Source organism: Buteo buteo, chromosome 4 (assembly GCF_964188355.1).
Source record: "Buteo buteo chromosome 4, bButBut1.hap1.1, whole genome shotgun sequence".
In the NCBI taxonomy this organism is placed as follows: Eukaryota; Metazoa; Chordata; class Aves; order Accipitriformes; family Accipitridae; genus Buteo; species Buteo buteo.
In genome coordinates, this window is record NC_134174.1 from 58339101 (window position 1) to 58354451 (window position 15351).

At 41.1% G+C, this 15351-nt stretch overlaps 1 protein-coding gene across 2 annotated transcripts; it reads right to left on the bottom strand.

Moving 5' to 3' along the window:
- Positions 1 to 4237: 4237 nt before the first annotated feature.
- On the bottom strand, positions 4238 to 15125 carry SMNDC1 (survival motor neuron domain containing 1). 2 transcript variants are annotated; one of them, XM_075026356.1, is made up of 6 exons: positions 15005 to 15125; positions 14208 to 14327; positions 10169 to 10311; positions 8070 to 8231; positions 6763 to 6916; positions 4238 to 6013 (listed from the first exon to the last, which is right to left on the bottom strand). In XM_075026356.1, the coding sequence occupies exons 2-6, from the start codon at positions 14325 to 14327 to the stop codon at positions 5876 to 5878; spliced, it is 717 nt and encodes a 238-aa protein (XP_074882457.1). In that variant the 5' UTR covers positions 15005 to 15125; the 3' UTR covers positions 4238 to 5875. The 2 variants fall into 2 exon arrangements, with proteins under 2 accessions (XP_074882457.1, XP_074882458.1); XM_075026357.1 differs by lacking the exon at positions 15005 to 15125 and adding an exon at positions 14527 to 14838.
- Between the last annotated feature and the right edge of the window lie 226 nt (positions 15126 to 15351).

Below are 15351 nucleotides of genomic sequence, written 5' to 3' on the forward strand. Positions count from 1 at the left end.
GGAAAATACTGATGTGCTGTCAGATTTGCTTGAAATTGGCCAACAGATCTGAGTGACGTTTGGGAGGACAAACGTGGGAGAGTGGTTGTCTGCATGCGCAATGGTTTCCTTGGGAGCGACCTGTTACAGAAGGGCAGGTTGTTTAATTGAGGATAATATGTCAGCACTGACCCCTGCTTCTCTGCTTATTTCCTCCTGAAAAGAGGACTGATCCCTTTAATTATTAGGCAGAAGCAGAAATAAGGAGCCTATGGGTATTGGTACTATGGCTGTGGTTGTAAATGTGTAGTATTTAGGGTTTGTTTGGGGTGTTGCTGTGTTTGACTAAAACTAGAGTTGTCTCACAAGGAGGGACGCTTGTGTTGAGGTCCCTTCAAAAATGTCAAGGATCAGGAATTGTTGAGCACCCTGTGGGAAAGGTGGATGTGTCCTGTGAGGTGTGCGCTCGTACGGAGCTGAACAATTGAGTGTCACACTGTGCCGCTGACCTGACTGATGCAGGTCAAAGGCATGAAATGTCATTTTCTTTCGGACAGATCTTCAATGTTAATCACACTGGAAGGGCTATGGGTAATATTTTAATTTTTACCCCACTGGAAAAAATCAGACCCTTAGTTTGTAGTATCCGAGTGAGGCCCAGAGGAAGCTGGTGCGGTGAGCTGGTTAATTTGGTCTTTAACAAGTCATTCACCATCTTGGCTTGTTGTCTGCTGTGCTACAGTCATGCGCTGAAGCTTCATTTTAATACAGCATTTACTCACAGGAAACAAAGGCTGCAGAGGACTGATGTTGGCCTTGAGCAGGTCAAGGGAAGGCAGCTGACTTCTGTACATTCCTGGGGAGTGCAGGGTGGCCCTGGCCAGTGCTTTTAAGGCCGTGAAGGGCATTCATGTACTGGAAATGTGGCAATTCAGAGAAATCAAGCAGACAGGAATGATAAGTAAGTGGCTCTGAGTACTAGTAATAATGCTAATCTTGCCTCAAGGGGTACTCCCAGGTTGGGAATTTCTGCAGTAAGGTCCTCTGGGATGTTTCATCATACAGATCTGACTGCAACGTGTATGGGGCTGGAAGACCTTGGCATTTCTTGTTGCCTTCCAGCAATCAATAGCTCTGGCATGCCTCCTCCATGAGGTGATAGTTACAGGGGTGGTTTGAGAGAACAGAGATTTAGCCTTCATCTGTTCTTCCCCCGTGGTGATTCCCACTGAAAGAAACACTAGTGAGCCAGAAAGCCACTCTGTGAATGTGCAGTCAGCTTTGGGCTAAATTCACCTCTTCCGTAAGGTCTCATTGAGGTCGTGAATGTTGCAGCAGGGCTGTATTTCAGCAAGGATTAATTTTGATCTTGAGGGATATTACAGCAAAGCAGGGTAAACCATCAAGGAATTTAAAGCATTTTATGGTGGTTTTAACATTGTGGTTGCTAGCCAGAACGTACACAGACATAGTTCGTAATTTCACTTGGGCTACCAGTACTCCAGCTAGTGCTCAGTTTAGCTAAGGCTAGAAAATGCTTTCCATTTAATCCCTTTTCAAAAATACTTTTCTCAAAACAATTCACTGTTTTGGATCTCCTCCTGGAAGGCTTGATGGGGAAGTATAAAAACTCTTTCCTTTCCTGGAGTGGTGGACAACTGTACAAAATAGCACTCATCGCCCTAGGGAATACCAGGTTCATCAGGTCAGCTAAAAATGTAAGGTTTAAAACTTAGCATCACTTGTATTCCTCACGGAGAATGTCTCTTTGGGAAGTAACATCCCCTTTCAGTCTAGGTGAGAGCAAGACACTTTCTGTCAGCATCCATCATGGGAAAGCTTTGCACTTCTCTACAGACCAAAGAATCATTGCAAGGTGAGTTCAGCGTAGAAAGGTAATTGCTTTACAAAAGGAAATAATGTGAGTGCTTTTGTGTAGCAAAGCCTTCAGCTCAAGGCCAGAGTATTGACATGTCAGTGAAGTTGCTTAATCAGGTTGTATGTTAACAGGTCACTAGCTGGGGTATGTGGCACGGATGTTTACTGTAGTCCCGAGGCAAACATCTCTCCTTATTTTGCAATCCAAGTAAGTGAAGCTTTTTAGAGTGCAGATAAAGACTGGACAAATTGCAATGCAAAGAGCAGCACCAGCTGCAAGGTAGTGATCACTCTCTTGATTCTGGCCCAAGAACGTTTTCCATCATCTTACACTTAGTGTAACCGTTGCGAGACACACAAGTGGTGGCTGTTCCACAAAATACTGCCGTGAAGCTGATTCAGGCGAGAGGAACATCAATGGGAAGTATAGAAGTTTGCTCTCGGTTTTGCCTTCTAAACATCTCCAGCATTGAATTGCAATCTAAGGTAAAGTCATTTTTGTATGTACAATCTGCTCAGGCCAAGCATCTACAGAAATAAGTGACGCAACACTCTCACTCTGGCGTAAGGGAAAGCAAAAGAGAAATGGATTGCCATGACCATGAAAATTTAAAGTTGCTACTCGTAAGACTGTTCTAAATACTTAAAATGACTGGAGCAGTCCCAGATTTGTGAGTCAGATTTGTGCTAGTTTAATTTCCACAGTAAATTACAGTTTGTACAAGGCAGAGGCTGTACTAGATAGATAAACCATTTCCTGTAGTAACTTACTTTTAAGAGGAAATGTGCATCCCATGCTGGTCATCTCGCACAGTATCCTTATCCGAAAGGAAATCTGTGTTCTCTGACAAGTAGCTTTTCCATAGTGTCTCTAGCTTAGTGGTTTTGCAGTCCTTACTTTTACACTGAACTGACTTTCCCTCTGTCATTTCAGTATTTCCAAGTACTGTGTTTTATAGTAGGATTTGCTAGCACTGGGGTAGGTACTTACTCTGCTTGCCGAGAGGCCCAGCAGTCAATGCAGAGCATGAGTTCTGAAAAAACAGGTTTCTTCTTGTTTAGAGCAGCTAATAAAGCTGGGAAATAAATTATAAAAAACAACCACCCACCAATACCAAAACACTCACTCAGGCCACTTCAGCATTTGTAAAATAAGGAACTTCCTTGTTTGTTTGTTTTAGCAATTACCAACATGGCTTAACTCATGATTTATGTTTTCTGTGTGAATTTCTCAAGATGGTTTACTAAGGCAGTGTTCCAAAGCCAGACTACACATGAACCAGCCCCATCCTGCAGATGAGGAAACAGCATCAAAAAAAAAAAAAAAAAAAAAATCAGGTGCCACAAGGAATAGCTGTGTGGCCAAGATGGCAGTTCTGATGTTTTTTTTTCAATTTATGCAAGTTTTCTTCAAAATGTTCTCTCTTCTGGTGATCAGACCACCCCAGCCACAGTGGTGTCACTCCCTATTCCAGGTAAGGCATTTAAGGAAAAAGCGTATCAAAACTTTCTTTCAGCATTTCTTTGCAGTGCCCAATGGAAGAGTTAGTTACAGCTAAGTTCATTAAGCAACCCATGGTGTGCAAGAGGTGACAGTAAGTTACTCAAAGGAAATGTACAAGTTTGGCTGAATTTTTTTTGGAAAGGCTGAGCACAAATGAAGTCGTCCATGAGGCCAATGAATTGTAACTTGGGCTGGACTGTCCATTATCCTAAGGGAGGCTTGTGCACCCATTGTGTTCCGGTGACTCACTGTACCTTAAGTTCTCTTCAGGACTAGTGAACACATAGTCCTGTGATAGATAGAGACTATTGTATTTATTACATCAAAAGATGAGCACATGTAGTGCATGTCAGGTATGGATTAAGTCTCTTTCTCCAAAGACTTTTTTTTTATTTTAAAGAACAGGTAGAGTTAAGGGAAGGCTCACATAGCTTCCTGAAAACTCCAGTTCTGTCTGCTTTAGTGTGTTTCAGTTCTAACTTCAAGATGCTCCTTTCAGGTAATGAAAGTGATACAGCAATATGTATCAATCACAGCCATCTGTGAAAGACAACAGGTGACCTTCCTCAGCACATGGCTGTCAGTGTTTATCAGCTGTCACCTATTTACTGTCAGTGCTGAGACTTGTCTCTGTAGGGTGCAGGCTGTAATGCAAACTCCCTGTCTAAAAAGCAGTGGGGTCAGATTATTTTACTCTTAAGAACTTCTCTATGCAAAAGAAAATTTAAGCCCTCTGCTACCAGTGAAGATGAGGAATTAAGCAAAATGTACTTCATCTTGCAGTGACTCAATTCACTTGTGTGTTGTACTCTGTCCAGCAGATTCTGTACTTCCTACTTTCCCCCCACCATGTATATTTTCACTTTGTCAAATATATCCAGCAGATTTTAAACACTTTATTTAATAAAAGTTAAACATACAAAACTGAAATTAACACACTTTGTATTCATAAAAATCACCTTCTCCCATTATAGGGAGAACCTTTTTCTATGTATGGATTCTAAACTACCAGTTGTAGAGTTTAGCTTGAGTTGTGACTCAGGTAACTGATGGACATTTCCACCAATCAGTGCATCAACGATTGCTGACGTGACCTGATCTAGTTAACAAATTACAAAATGAGCTACATTAACATAATATACAGGGAAATAATGGTCAGGGTTAATGGACAAGAAACACCCTTTAATTATTTAATGGGGGAAATAGCTGATGTAGTCTTGTCCATTAACTCAGCCCTAGATTTTACAAAAATAATATCTACATTGTATACAGGGCTACCCATTAACTTCTTTAAACACATTACGGGTTCAGAGATGGCACCACTACCGTAAGTGAGAGACAAGTAACAGAGGAAAACAAATCACATATAAAATACAAGAAAGCAAGAGCTTTTACACGTGGTTTCCTGAATAAAATTGAAGGGGCTCAGCAGCACTGTGATACATCTGACATTACAATGAACATGAGGGCCAGTCAGTTATTTAAGGACAGAAACTTCAGACTAACCTTAGCTAACTAAGTGGGATCTAGCCATTTGTATCTGCTGCACTGTGGTTCTACTTGACTAGATGGAGGAGGCCCAGACAGAAGCTGTTACTGTATATTCCAGGTCTGTGGCCGTACCATCAACCCTACAAGGTCTACGAGATGGGAGATGATGGCTCCTTTCCAAAGCACAACCATTTATGTTCTCCAACTCTCTGATCCTTGGGGAGGGGTGGGGTGGGTATTTTTAAGTACAGTTCTCTACTTTGAAATTGGAGTCTAAATACCTTGTCCTATGGTTTTCTGGTTACATCTCAATAACCTCCTATGAGAATTTGATGAGTATTTAAAAAAAAAAAAAATTACTTCCCCTGCCTAACTTCTAGCCCAGGCAATTCAGACTAGAATTAGTCAGATTTATTGTTTCTAGCACATGAATCATCATTAGTAGTAAAGATCCTATCAGCCCTGTTCTGCCCTCATTTACAGCTGTACAAATCAATCTTCAGTGGATTTGTAAGGGAGTAATTTAGAACTTCCTTAGCAATTCCACGTGACATATAAGCCAAGACAGAATCAAGTTCTGTCTCCCAGAGCTGCAGCAGCTCTGTAGTACCACTGAGACAGCGGACAGCACTGTGACTACAGAAACGAGGGAAGCTGTTAAGGTGCCATTTTTATACCACCACTTTTCTTAAGGAAAAAAAAACCAAACTTCACTACTAGTATGAAGGAAAGATTCCGAGATCAAAGCTGCAGATAACTACTGCTTTCAGAGTAACAGGTAACAGCAGTTCATGAAAGCATTTACCTGCAGAATGTATTTTAATGCAACTACAAAAAGTTTAATGATTAGGGGACTCAAATCAATAGCTGGAGATTTAAGGCTCGTATCAGCTGAAGCCAAAGTGATGGTGACAAAACGGACTACTCGCTATGTGCCAACAAATAATTTACTTTTAGAAAAATATAATGATAAAAAGATAAGTGTAAAGCCCTGCAGAGATGAAGTTCCACATTTTTCCCCCGTTACTGAGGCATCAAATGCCTGACATTATATTTAGAGGTATCTTGATATTGTGTCATAGGTTTGTCTGCAATTCCACATGTTCCAACTCCAACCTTGCCAGTTACACTCTCGGGGGAAGCAAAAATACTCCTCTTTACCTGCAAATGAAACAGAAAACACCATTTCTGAATAATTACTAACTGGCTCTTAAAAAAGCAATCATTACCATTTGAAGTGTTTCAATATTCTCAACTTCTTACTCTACAGACAGGCACACTTTCTAAAGGCTCGCTCGTCTGTGGCACACTATCAGGAGGTGAGACAACAGAGCTGGGAACTTCCTGGCACCTAAGTACAGGATGTGATCCTGGTACTCAGGACCTTGGGTCAGGCCGATAATGAATAAAACTCACCCCTCTCATAAACTGATCTCTAGTAATTGTTCGTAAGGAAGACTAAAGCTTTTCCACTACATCTGGCAGCTCTTGGTCAAGCCATGATAAAAATTAAATAAGGCTTTAAAATGTCCTTGCTACCTTTTTTGCTCAATGCTTGCTCTTCCAGGGCAATTACTTAGTGCTGCGTCTGCCAGGTCATAAACACAGCAAGAAGTTAGGCTGGAGGTTTAGACAGGCCCTCAGGTTCTAAGCTCCAACAAACACCAGCTGGCAACTGACAGTGAGCCCACCTCTCCAAGCTAAGTGCAAGCTCAGCCTCTTAAAAGCAGCACTCCTCCAAAGCCATCCAGTACAAATCCAGGCCTTTTAAGTGTACAAAATACCAAACCACACACTTCAGAATCCCCTTTAAATAAATCCCTTCAAAAACCACTTCCTCCTCTCTCCCAAACTACTGCACAGGATTCTATGCCCTGTTGTTATTCACATACTAACAAAACCAAACAAACCTGGCCTTTTTTGTTTTTAGAATAGGCTCTGTTGTTAAACTGTTGCCACTTGACTTTCTGGTCCTCTCGTTCCTGTTCAAGTTCTTTAATTCTCTGAGCTTTTTTCAAAGCCTTCTTCTTTTTATACTCTCGTTGCTGGGCTATCATCTCTTTTCTGGAGAGAAGGAAAAAAGACATTTTATGTTTGTGCCTTTTCCTGTAAGAAACTAAAATCCCTGTAAGACAGACATGCACAATAGTTTTCCATAAGTAAATGACAGAAAACAAAGCTTGTAAATATTCTCCACTTAAAATAAAAAAAAAAACCAACCAGACAAGTCTTTCCATGCGTAAGCGTTACATCGCTTACTGATATATGTAGGCGTAAGAACAACCACCACCACCTGATTCAGATCAGGCCAAACACAGCGACTCAGGATTGTGTGCAATTCATCTCTGAAACTGAAAATGTACCTATCAGCACTTCTGCACTTCAGAAACATCTAGCATTTGGAAAATTTAAATAACCCATTCGAGTGAAAAGCCCAAACTTTTTTGGAGTATGCAGGACTCTCACGCTACCAAGTATTGGACAGGGATGGAAGGAAAAGAACAAAGATAAGGTACTTCAGTAAAGAAAGTTCACAGACTCGATCCATGCCACAATGCAGCACCCTTCAGAATGATCCTGTAGGGAAGGGATCATTGCCTGTAACAGACTCTGAAACTGTACCACCTTCCCCAGCCCCTCCAAAAAAAAAAAAAGTTTTCAGCCCTTAAAAATACTTTTCTATGTTAGACACAGCAGGATACTGAGTAAAGCACATCTCCTCAGTGACAGGGTCAAGACAGCTATGCCAACACAGGGATGGGGCAGAAGCAGAAGTCCTTCATACTAGTGAGTATACCTGTTAGCCAAATCACAGCTCTGAGAACTGCCTGCACTGGATCTGGCCTGAAACTTGTAGGCTCTCTGCTGTCAGTGAAAAAGTACTAACTTTTTTTTCAATCTACCGCTTACACACTTGGTATCTTGAGATAGCATAATCTGGGTAAAAACAAAGTCTATCATGTTATCTTGCCAGGATACAGAAGACACATGATACCAGCCACAACAACGTACTAAACATATGCTAGATGGATTTAAGATACTTTCTCAAGCAAACGTGGAGATATTAAAGAGGGGTAGAATTTCAAAAAGGAGAGATTGTTTCATTAACCAATTTTTACACCGGGGGGGTGGGGGGTGGGGGGCAAACAAAAAAAAAAAACAACCCAAAACACCAAAACCAAAGCAGCTTTCAGACTTCTGCCTGTATATTACTTACTTGGACATGGGTTTGTTGCCACTGTCCTCTTTTGCTTTTCTTCCCTCTTCCACAGGCTTGAGGTTGAACAGAGGTGTAACTTCAGCATTGCCATATCCAGCAAACGTGACCGCAGCTGTTCCATTCTCCTCATCTATTTCTTCAATCTCAGCTTCATAACACCTGTAAAGATATCATGGCTGTAAGCATGTGAGTAAAGCTTTAATACTCAGCCCTTCAACACCTACACTCTCAGCCAGCTAATGGCATTAAGTAAAAAATTTGCAAATATCAGCCTTCATTTTCAGGGACAATACACAAATCTAAGAGATTATTTTCTTAAAGTCAAAGGAACACAAGTACAGTGACTGGAATCTGCTGTACTTGACCTTTAGCATCAAGAAGCAATGGCTTCACAGTTATCAAAACTAATGATTAATGCTGGGGCCAATCTAATCAGATATCCTGATTTGGTTCTAGTTCTGGCAGGTCATGGGATTGAAAAAAAAAAACCAAACCAACAAAATACTGCGTTCACAGAACACAGCTTTCAGGGAATTCACTGAGGCATTTTGGAAAACATCAGCTCACAAGAGCAAAGCTTTGGTTCCATTTTTCTCCATATGAAAAAGAATTAAGAAAAACTGAAGCTTTCAAAATATTCCCCCTTCAACACTTACAAAACTTAAAAGTTTTCTTATTGATTTAAAATAGTGGTTTTGAAATTTTAGCAGAAATCAGTCCATTTCATACTTACACGTATGAAACATTTTGGTCAAACTGACCTCATAATGGGAAAGAGGAAAAAAAGACAAGTGGCATTTCCGAAAATATTTAAAATAATTGAGTCTAAATTCAGAGCAAAAGGATACATCTAAAGCAAATAGAGGAATAAAATGAGATGTTTCACAGCCAATATTCCAGTTAACATTTACTAAATCAATTTCTTGCAATTTTAGTGGGCCAACATCATCCTGAGTTGAGCTAGGTGAAGATACATGTAAACCCAAACTGCATGAATTAAAGAGTATTAATCTCTGGCTAGCTCTTCATGAAACACTGGTCACTTAAGAAATGTTGCAACAGAAGCAGGGTGTTAAAAAAAAATAACAAAAACAAAAGGCAATACAAGTCCAGTAAGATCCACTTCAGCAGACACTCTGGCACATTCTTCCCCAAGGTCTGATCCTCTAACTCAGTGATCAGAGCAAGAAGAATGACCCAATGGTGACCTAAGACAGTAAGATTCAATTTTCAAGTTCTTACACAGAAATATTTTACTCAATAATAATCTGTGACAGAAACACTGTTCACTTTTAGGTTTGTTTTCTACCTGGCATCAGGTATTGAGACATCAATAACTATACCAAAATCTCTGTGTGGTTCCTACATTGTTATTAGAACCACATTTGTTGAACAATAGAGCTTCTCTGTAAATGGTAATGATTGGGATATTAGTCCTGCATAAATACTAATTTTTTAAGAAGCTGCAACAATTATATATTTTTGCAGTATGGAAAGTAATTTTAGAATGTTTATTTCAAAGATTATGTGGTCAGAATGAACTGCCTGGGTTCCCAGAACTTCACAGGCTAATGTAATGGAGATTAAATCCAAAAAGTTGAGTAATTCTATAAGGTAACATTACACAGCTAGTTATTTCAAGGCCAAAACCCAGCATTTCCAATTAAAAATTCATTTCCAATTAGAGGCACAAACTGAGATACAGCAAGGATTTTTCTTGATAGCAATCAATTACATATATATGAATGCAATGACAAATTATGAATTATACATCCTGAAACCTTTATGAAAGACTGCTCTGACAAATCAATTCATGAAAGCCTGCCATTTATTACATTAGCAAATGGTAATTTACCAAAGCTACCCTACTTTTATAAGGTTAGTGACAAACAGGGCATTTCTAGAAAATAACTCCACATCTCTTTGCTTCTTATCTAAAATACGGACCTGTAATAAAGACAGTACAAGAATACCTAATATATTTATTTCCCAATTTCTTTTTGCTTTTAGTCACCCTAGGGGCAGTTCAAACTGAATGAAAGTCTCTTACCATTGAACTATTTCATGTAACTGTTAGAGAAGTTTTCTACACTTACTGTCCATCCTCACTCCATATCGCCATACACCTATCCCCAACCTTCCAGGAGTGACTTGGCAGAGCAGAAGCAGAACTGTCAGAACTTGCAAGAGTTTCCGAAGGTTGAGTTGAAAGGAGGTCTTTGGTTAATTCTATGACTTCCTATAAAAGACAGAAAACCCACAAAGAATAATTTTTCAAACTCTGTTACTATGCACATTTTTACCCCGAGTTTACTGGTTTGGTTTTTTTGAAGTTACTGTATTAAATTCATAGCTGATGTAAAGTGGACTAAGTTTGTTTTGTTTTTTTAATCATTTAACTAAACTCACTCATTGCCAACGTAGATAAAAAGATGTACGGTCCTCACTGTATTGCAGTAAGGTTCCCCATGGCCTCCTCAAAATTTCAAAAAGTAGCCTATCATCTTTATAGCATTTCTTTCTAGATGAATTGTTTGTCCATAGGCACAGAAGACACAGCTAGACGGTCTCAAAAAAAAAAAACCCCAAAAAATCAACAGTGTGACTATGGACACATGGCTGCACGTGATGTTGGTTACTGACCAAAAAAAAAAAAAAAAAAAAATCACACATGTGGCAGAGCAAGTATTCAACAGGACAGTGCTCTGAAGACAAAACATCAAAGGATGTAACGCTTCTGTTCTCTCTGTAGCTGGCTGTTTCTTCCATCCCTCCCCCTTTGGGACTGGCTGGCTATATTATACATAGTAATCTCTAAAACACACAACAACTACAAGTCTAATTACAGCATTTTTTAAGGGATGAAACATTTTTCAGTTTACTCAAAAAATACATTGATTGGCTGAACTGAAACACCCAGAGCCAGGGTGGAAGAGTACCTTCCACGACTGCCACTCTGTAAAGCCCTCTCATTTATAGAAAGCATTCAGGTGCATACTAAAAAAAATTTATTTCCTTAAGTCATTTTGATGTGTTTGTTTTTCTCTAAATTCCCTGATCTTTAAGATTTCAGGTCAGGCCTTCCCTTGCTAATCCAGCAAGACAAACAACAAAGTAACAAATTTTTTCCAGTTCCTTTAAATATTATTCATTCACAGACAGGGGCATGCAAAAGCCCCTCCCTAACTTCCTGTCAATATTATATTCTTATTCTGTATAATCAAGACCACTGGTTTTCACTAGCCTTAAAAGTCAAAGGAACCAGCACCTAAAATTTAAACTTTCTATATAAGTCAAAGCAACTCTGCAGTCCTTAAAGAAGGAAAATTCTTCAGTTCTTTGAGCATCTCAGCATGAACCATTGTCACTCTCCTAGCTAACAGTAAATATTTCAATTAGGGGAGGGTTCCAGGTAAACAATGTTCAACTGAGGCTCAGTGGAGCTTGAACTTTCCTCCCAGTTTCACATCCTAGTTCAGCTATGGGCATACAAAGACTAGCTCAGGAAAACACAGTAAAGAAGCTGTTCTTCATTCCTCAAGAACCTGAAGGATCGTAAACAGTTCCCAAATAATAACTTAATACAATATAAACTTACATGTATTTTTATCTGATAAACTGTACAACTGGCATGAATGGCCTAACAGTTTGTTTCTGTTGCAGCTGTTAATGTCTGAACTTTCAACGCCTTCCTAATAAAAGTTCTGCCCTTTGTTTTAGAGGAGCTGCTAGTTAATAAGTGCAACAGTAAGCATGATCAGCAGCAACTGTAAGCACAGAAAAATGCTTACAATTACTTCTACTACTTTGGTCTTCATTTTCCGTAATACTACGGCTGAACCAGAACAGAGTTTGGTTATCAAATTACCTAATTTGAGAGCACTCTGCAGAACATACAGCATTAGCCTAATTTTCCCTCCTGGATGCAAAATCCCAAACTATTCCTCAACACAGACAGCTGTATTCTGCAAATCCAAGAGGCATCATGGTTTGAAATAGGTATCTTATCTCAGCAGGTCAAATATAATACGTCAGGCATAAGCTACCTGCAAGTAAGTGTTTCAGCTCTGTAGACTACCAGTAATATGAAACTGTTGACTTATTCTTGCCACATTCATAGGTCTCTTATTGTAGAACTCAAACGTGAATAGTTTCAGACTCGTCTACCAAGGATTCTTTGAATTTGACAAAGTCACTTACACACCAGGCTACAAACAGCAACCGTTTGGTAAAAATCTTCATCTGATACCACCTATCATAGTGCTAAGCACACAAGATAGAAACATTAATTTTATTGCAACCCATAACAGTTCTAAAGTCTTTAACAGAATCGCTCATTCAAAGAAAATTTCTGAGCATGAGTTAGGCTACCACAGCAGCTCAGTACAGCCAAATGGGCTGAACAATATGGCTTGCTGCCACATCCATGTGACACAAAGGTGTGACCCGCAGAGAATACTAGTTAGTTTGCCAGGATTCTTCCTGACCAACTGGTCTTTACAAAGCCAGACAGCGCTCTACACTCCAGAACACAACGCCCACAGGTATCATCTCCAATTACAGAATATGACAGCTGCCATCAATTCTACTTGATACAAAAGGTAAGTTTGGTTCTTGGGTGCACAGACACTGTCCTAGAAGTGCTTCAGTGAAACAAAAAATGAAAAGCTAAGTATTTATAAAAATTTCTTTAAATATTTATTTTAATCTTGTTACTCAGGAATAAGCTAAGTATATGAAATGCACTAGTGCATCACTGTGACAGCAAAAAAAATGTTTCAATTACATAGTAACAATCTTTCCGAACAGGCAAAAAGCTGTTTAGTTGGGACACTGAAGCATCAAACCCATTTCTACAATCGTTTGATTGGCATATATTAAGTCTGCAAAACATTATGTCATTTTCAAGGTGGAACATATGGATAGCAAACCTTTTGGGGACGAAAGTGTAAAGATCTTCCCCATTCTGTGCAGAAAGCTTTTATAAAAAAGTTTGCAAGTTGTCCTTTCACATCAATGATCTCTGCATATCAAAGCCGAGGTCGTGTTGGTATCGGAAATATCATCCCATATGGGTTTTGCTGTGCATTTTAAAAATATAAAAATATACACATGCTTTTAACAGTGTACAACAAAGGACATTAAGATGATCTATAAAGTGCCTTGTGGGCACAAAGCCTTTGTAATTTAAAAGGAATTCTACAGATCACTGATTTGAGTCACTACTTGTATTTTGGTTGAAGCATCGTTTTTATCACTGTTATTTCCATACAGAATAGTGGTCACTGAATCTTGTACTGAGTAGACTTACATATTTTTAGATCTGATGGCTAAAGCAATCCACAACAGAAATGAAGGAGCATCTTGCACTCTCATGACAAATTTTAACAGTATTGCTGGGTTTTTTATATGCCAATGTGTCTTTATATGCATGAGAAGCTAAAAGACCACTATCAACTTAAAAGTTAGGCTGGTGGTCTTCCTGTAACTGAACAATACCCTAAGGACCAGAAATGGTTTTTAGCTTTCAGGAATACGGTATGCTCTCAAGTGTTTAAAAAAACTGCAGGTGGCAAATGAAGAACACGACTCTTCCTTTCTTATATAAAAACGTTAACACAATCAAGGCTTAGATGTATAAGGAATACAGAACTACATTCTAAAGCTTTTATCATTGCAAATGCGTGCAATGAATAAACATATTCTGGATCAAGTTATTTGACAACTCAGAAATAAGCAGAAAGGCATAACGTTAAGCCCAACTATCAGGCTTCAGCATAGTATAAGCAACAAAAAGTAATGACTTTCTGAGAAATGCTTTAAAGAAATAAAGAGATAGTAAAGACAGCACTGGCATATCTTTCATCACTCTGGCTAAAGTTTTTAGCAGAAGAGTTTGCTGTATCAATTAGTACATCTTTTTCACTAATCTGCAAGACAGGTTTAAAAATAGGCCACCCTTTGGTTGTTTTTTTTTTTTTCAAACCAACCCCACCACAATTGTATCAAATTACGTGAAAATAAAGTAATAAACCCACCAAGCATATATTTTTGTTGCAACACAAGTATTTAGGAAAGATGAAACACCTGCTAAAGACCCTGGAGTTTCAGCTACTCATACCCTCAAGTTCTCACCTGTAAGTCCTTCTTCAGTTTTAGCAAATCTTCATTTTCTGCATTCCCAGATAGGGCAGCCTCAACTTGCTGAAGCTGAGCTTTGTAGCTAGCTAACTGCTTGGCAAGGTCTTCTGACATCTGCAAAAAAACATATATACACACACACACACACACATAACACATCAAAACAACAGGCTTGCTGCTTTTTAATCACGTCTTGCGGTGCGAGTACAATGAAACTGATAAACAAGTAACACAAAAAGGTATTACTAAAATACTAAAAACGCATCTGACTAAGTTTCAGTAAGGCACTACGTGACTACAGGTAGCCGCTCACCTTAATTTTCGCGCCGTTCAACTACGCCCAAGCAGTTTCTAAAAAAGCAAGCTTAAACACATGCCTGCACGGGGAAAACGCCTAACTTACAGCGGGCGAGCGGCGGGGTCTTCAGGCAGCCTCGCCATTACCCGCGTCTTTAGAAAACTACCGCGCACTACCGCTTCTCCCCGCTGCCTGCCACCGGGCACCGTCTTCACGGTTACAGCAGCGCGATCCCCCGCGGCGGCCGGGACCGGCCCCTCCCGGGAGCCGACCGCCCCACGGCCACCCGCTGCCTGTCGGACCGAGCCGAGCGACCCGGGGAACGGCGAGGACGCGCCCGTGAGGAAGAGCCCCCGCCGGCGGACAGGCCCCGGCTCAGGCCTACGCCGAGGCCTAGGCCCGGGCTCCCTCCAAGCGGGAAGGACGAGGCCGCCGGGCGTGAGGCGCGGGGGGAGAGGGGGGGAGGCGGCGGCGAGCAGCCGCAGGGTCTCACCTCGGCGGGGGTGCGGGGCCGGGGGAAGGGGAGGGGGGGCGTCCGCCGCTCCGGGTCCCGTCGGGCCGCGGTCGCTTCCGTCTCCTTCGCCGCAGCCGGGGGGAGGGGCGGGGCAAAGGCCCAGCGCGCGCCGGCGCTCGCGAGAGCGGCCCCCCCCCTCCCCTCCCCTCCCCGGTCACGTGCTGCCGGCGCGCGGCGCTGGTCGGCCCGAGCAACGCGGCCGCCTCCCGCCGCCTTCGGGTCACGTGCCGGGGGGGGGCGGAGGGCGGGGGGCGCGGAGGTCTCGCGACCGCCTCGCGAGGCCGCGAGAGCGACGCGGGAGCTCGCCCAGGGGAGGCCTAGCGCGC

Excerpts from the sequence above, each read along its gene's own strand:
- SMNDC1 (XM_075026356.1), bottom strand. The coding sequence starts at position 14,327 with ATGTCAGAAGACCTTGCCAAGCAGTTAGCTAGCTACAAAGCTCAGCTT. Across the intron at positions 10,312-14,207 it reads AACTGAAGAAGGACTTACAG|GAAGTCATAGAATTAACCAA; the intron begins GTGAGAACTTGA and ends TGTCTTTTATAG. Across the intron at positions 6,917-8,069 it reads GGCAACAAACCCATGTCCAA|AAAAGAGATGATAGCCCAGC; the intron begins GTAAGTAATATA and ends CCTTCTCTCCAG.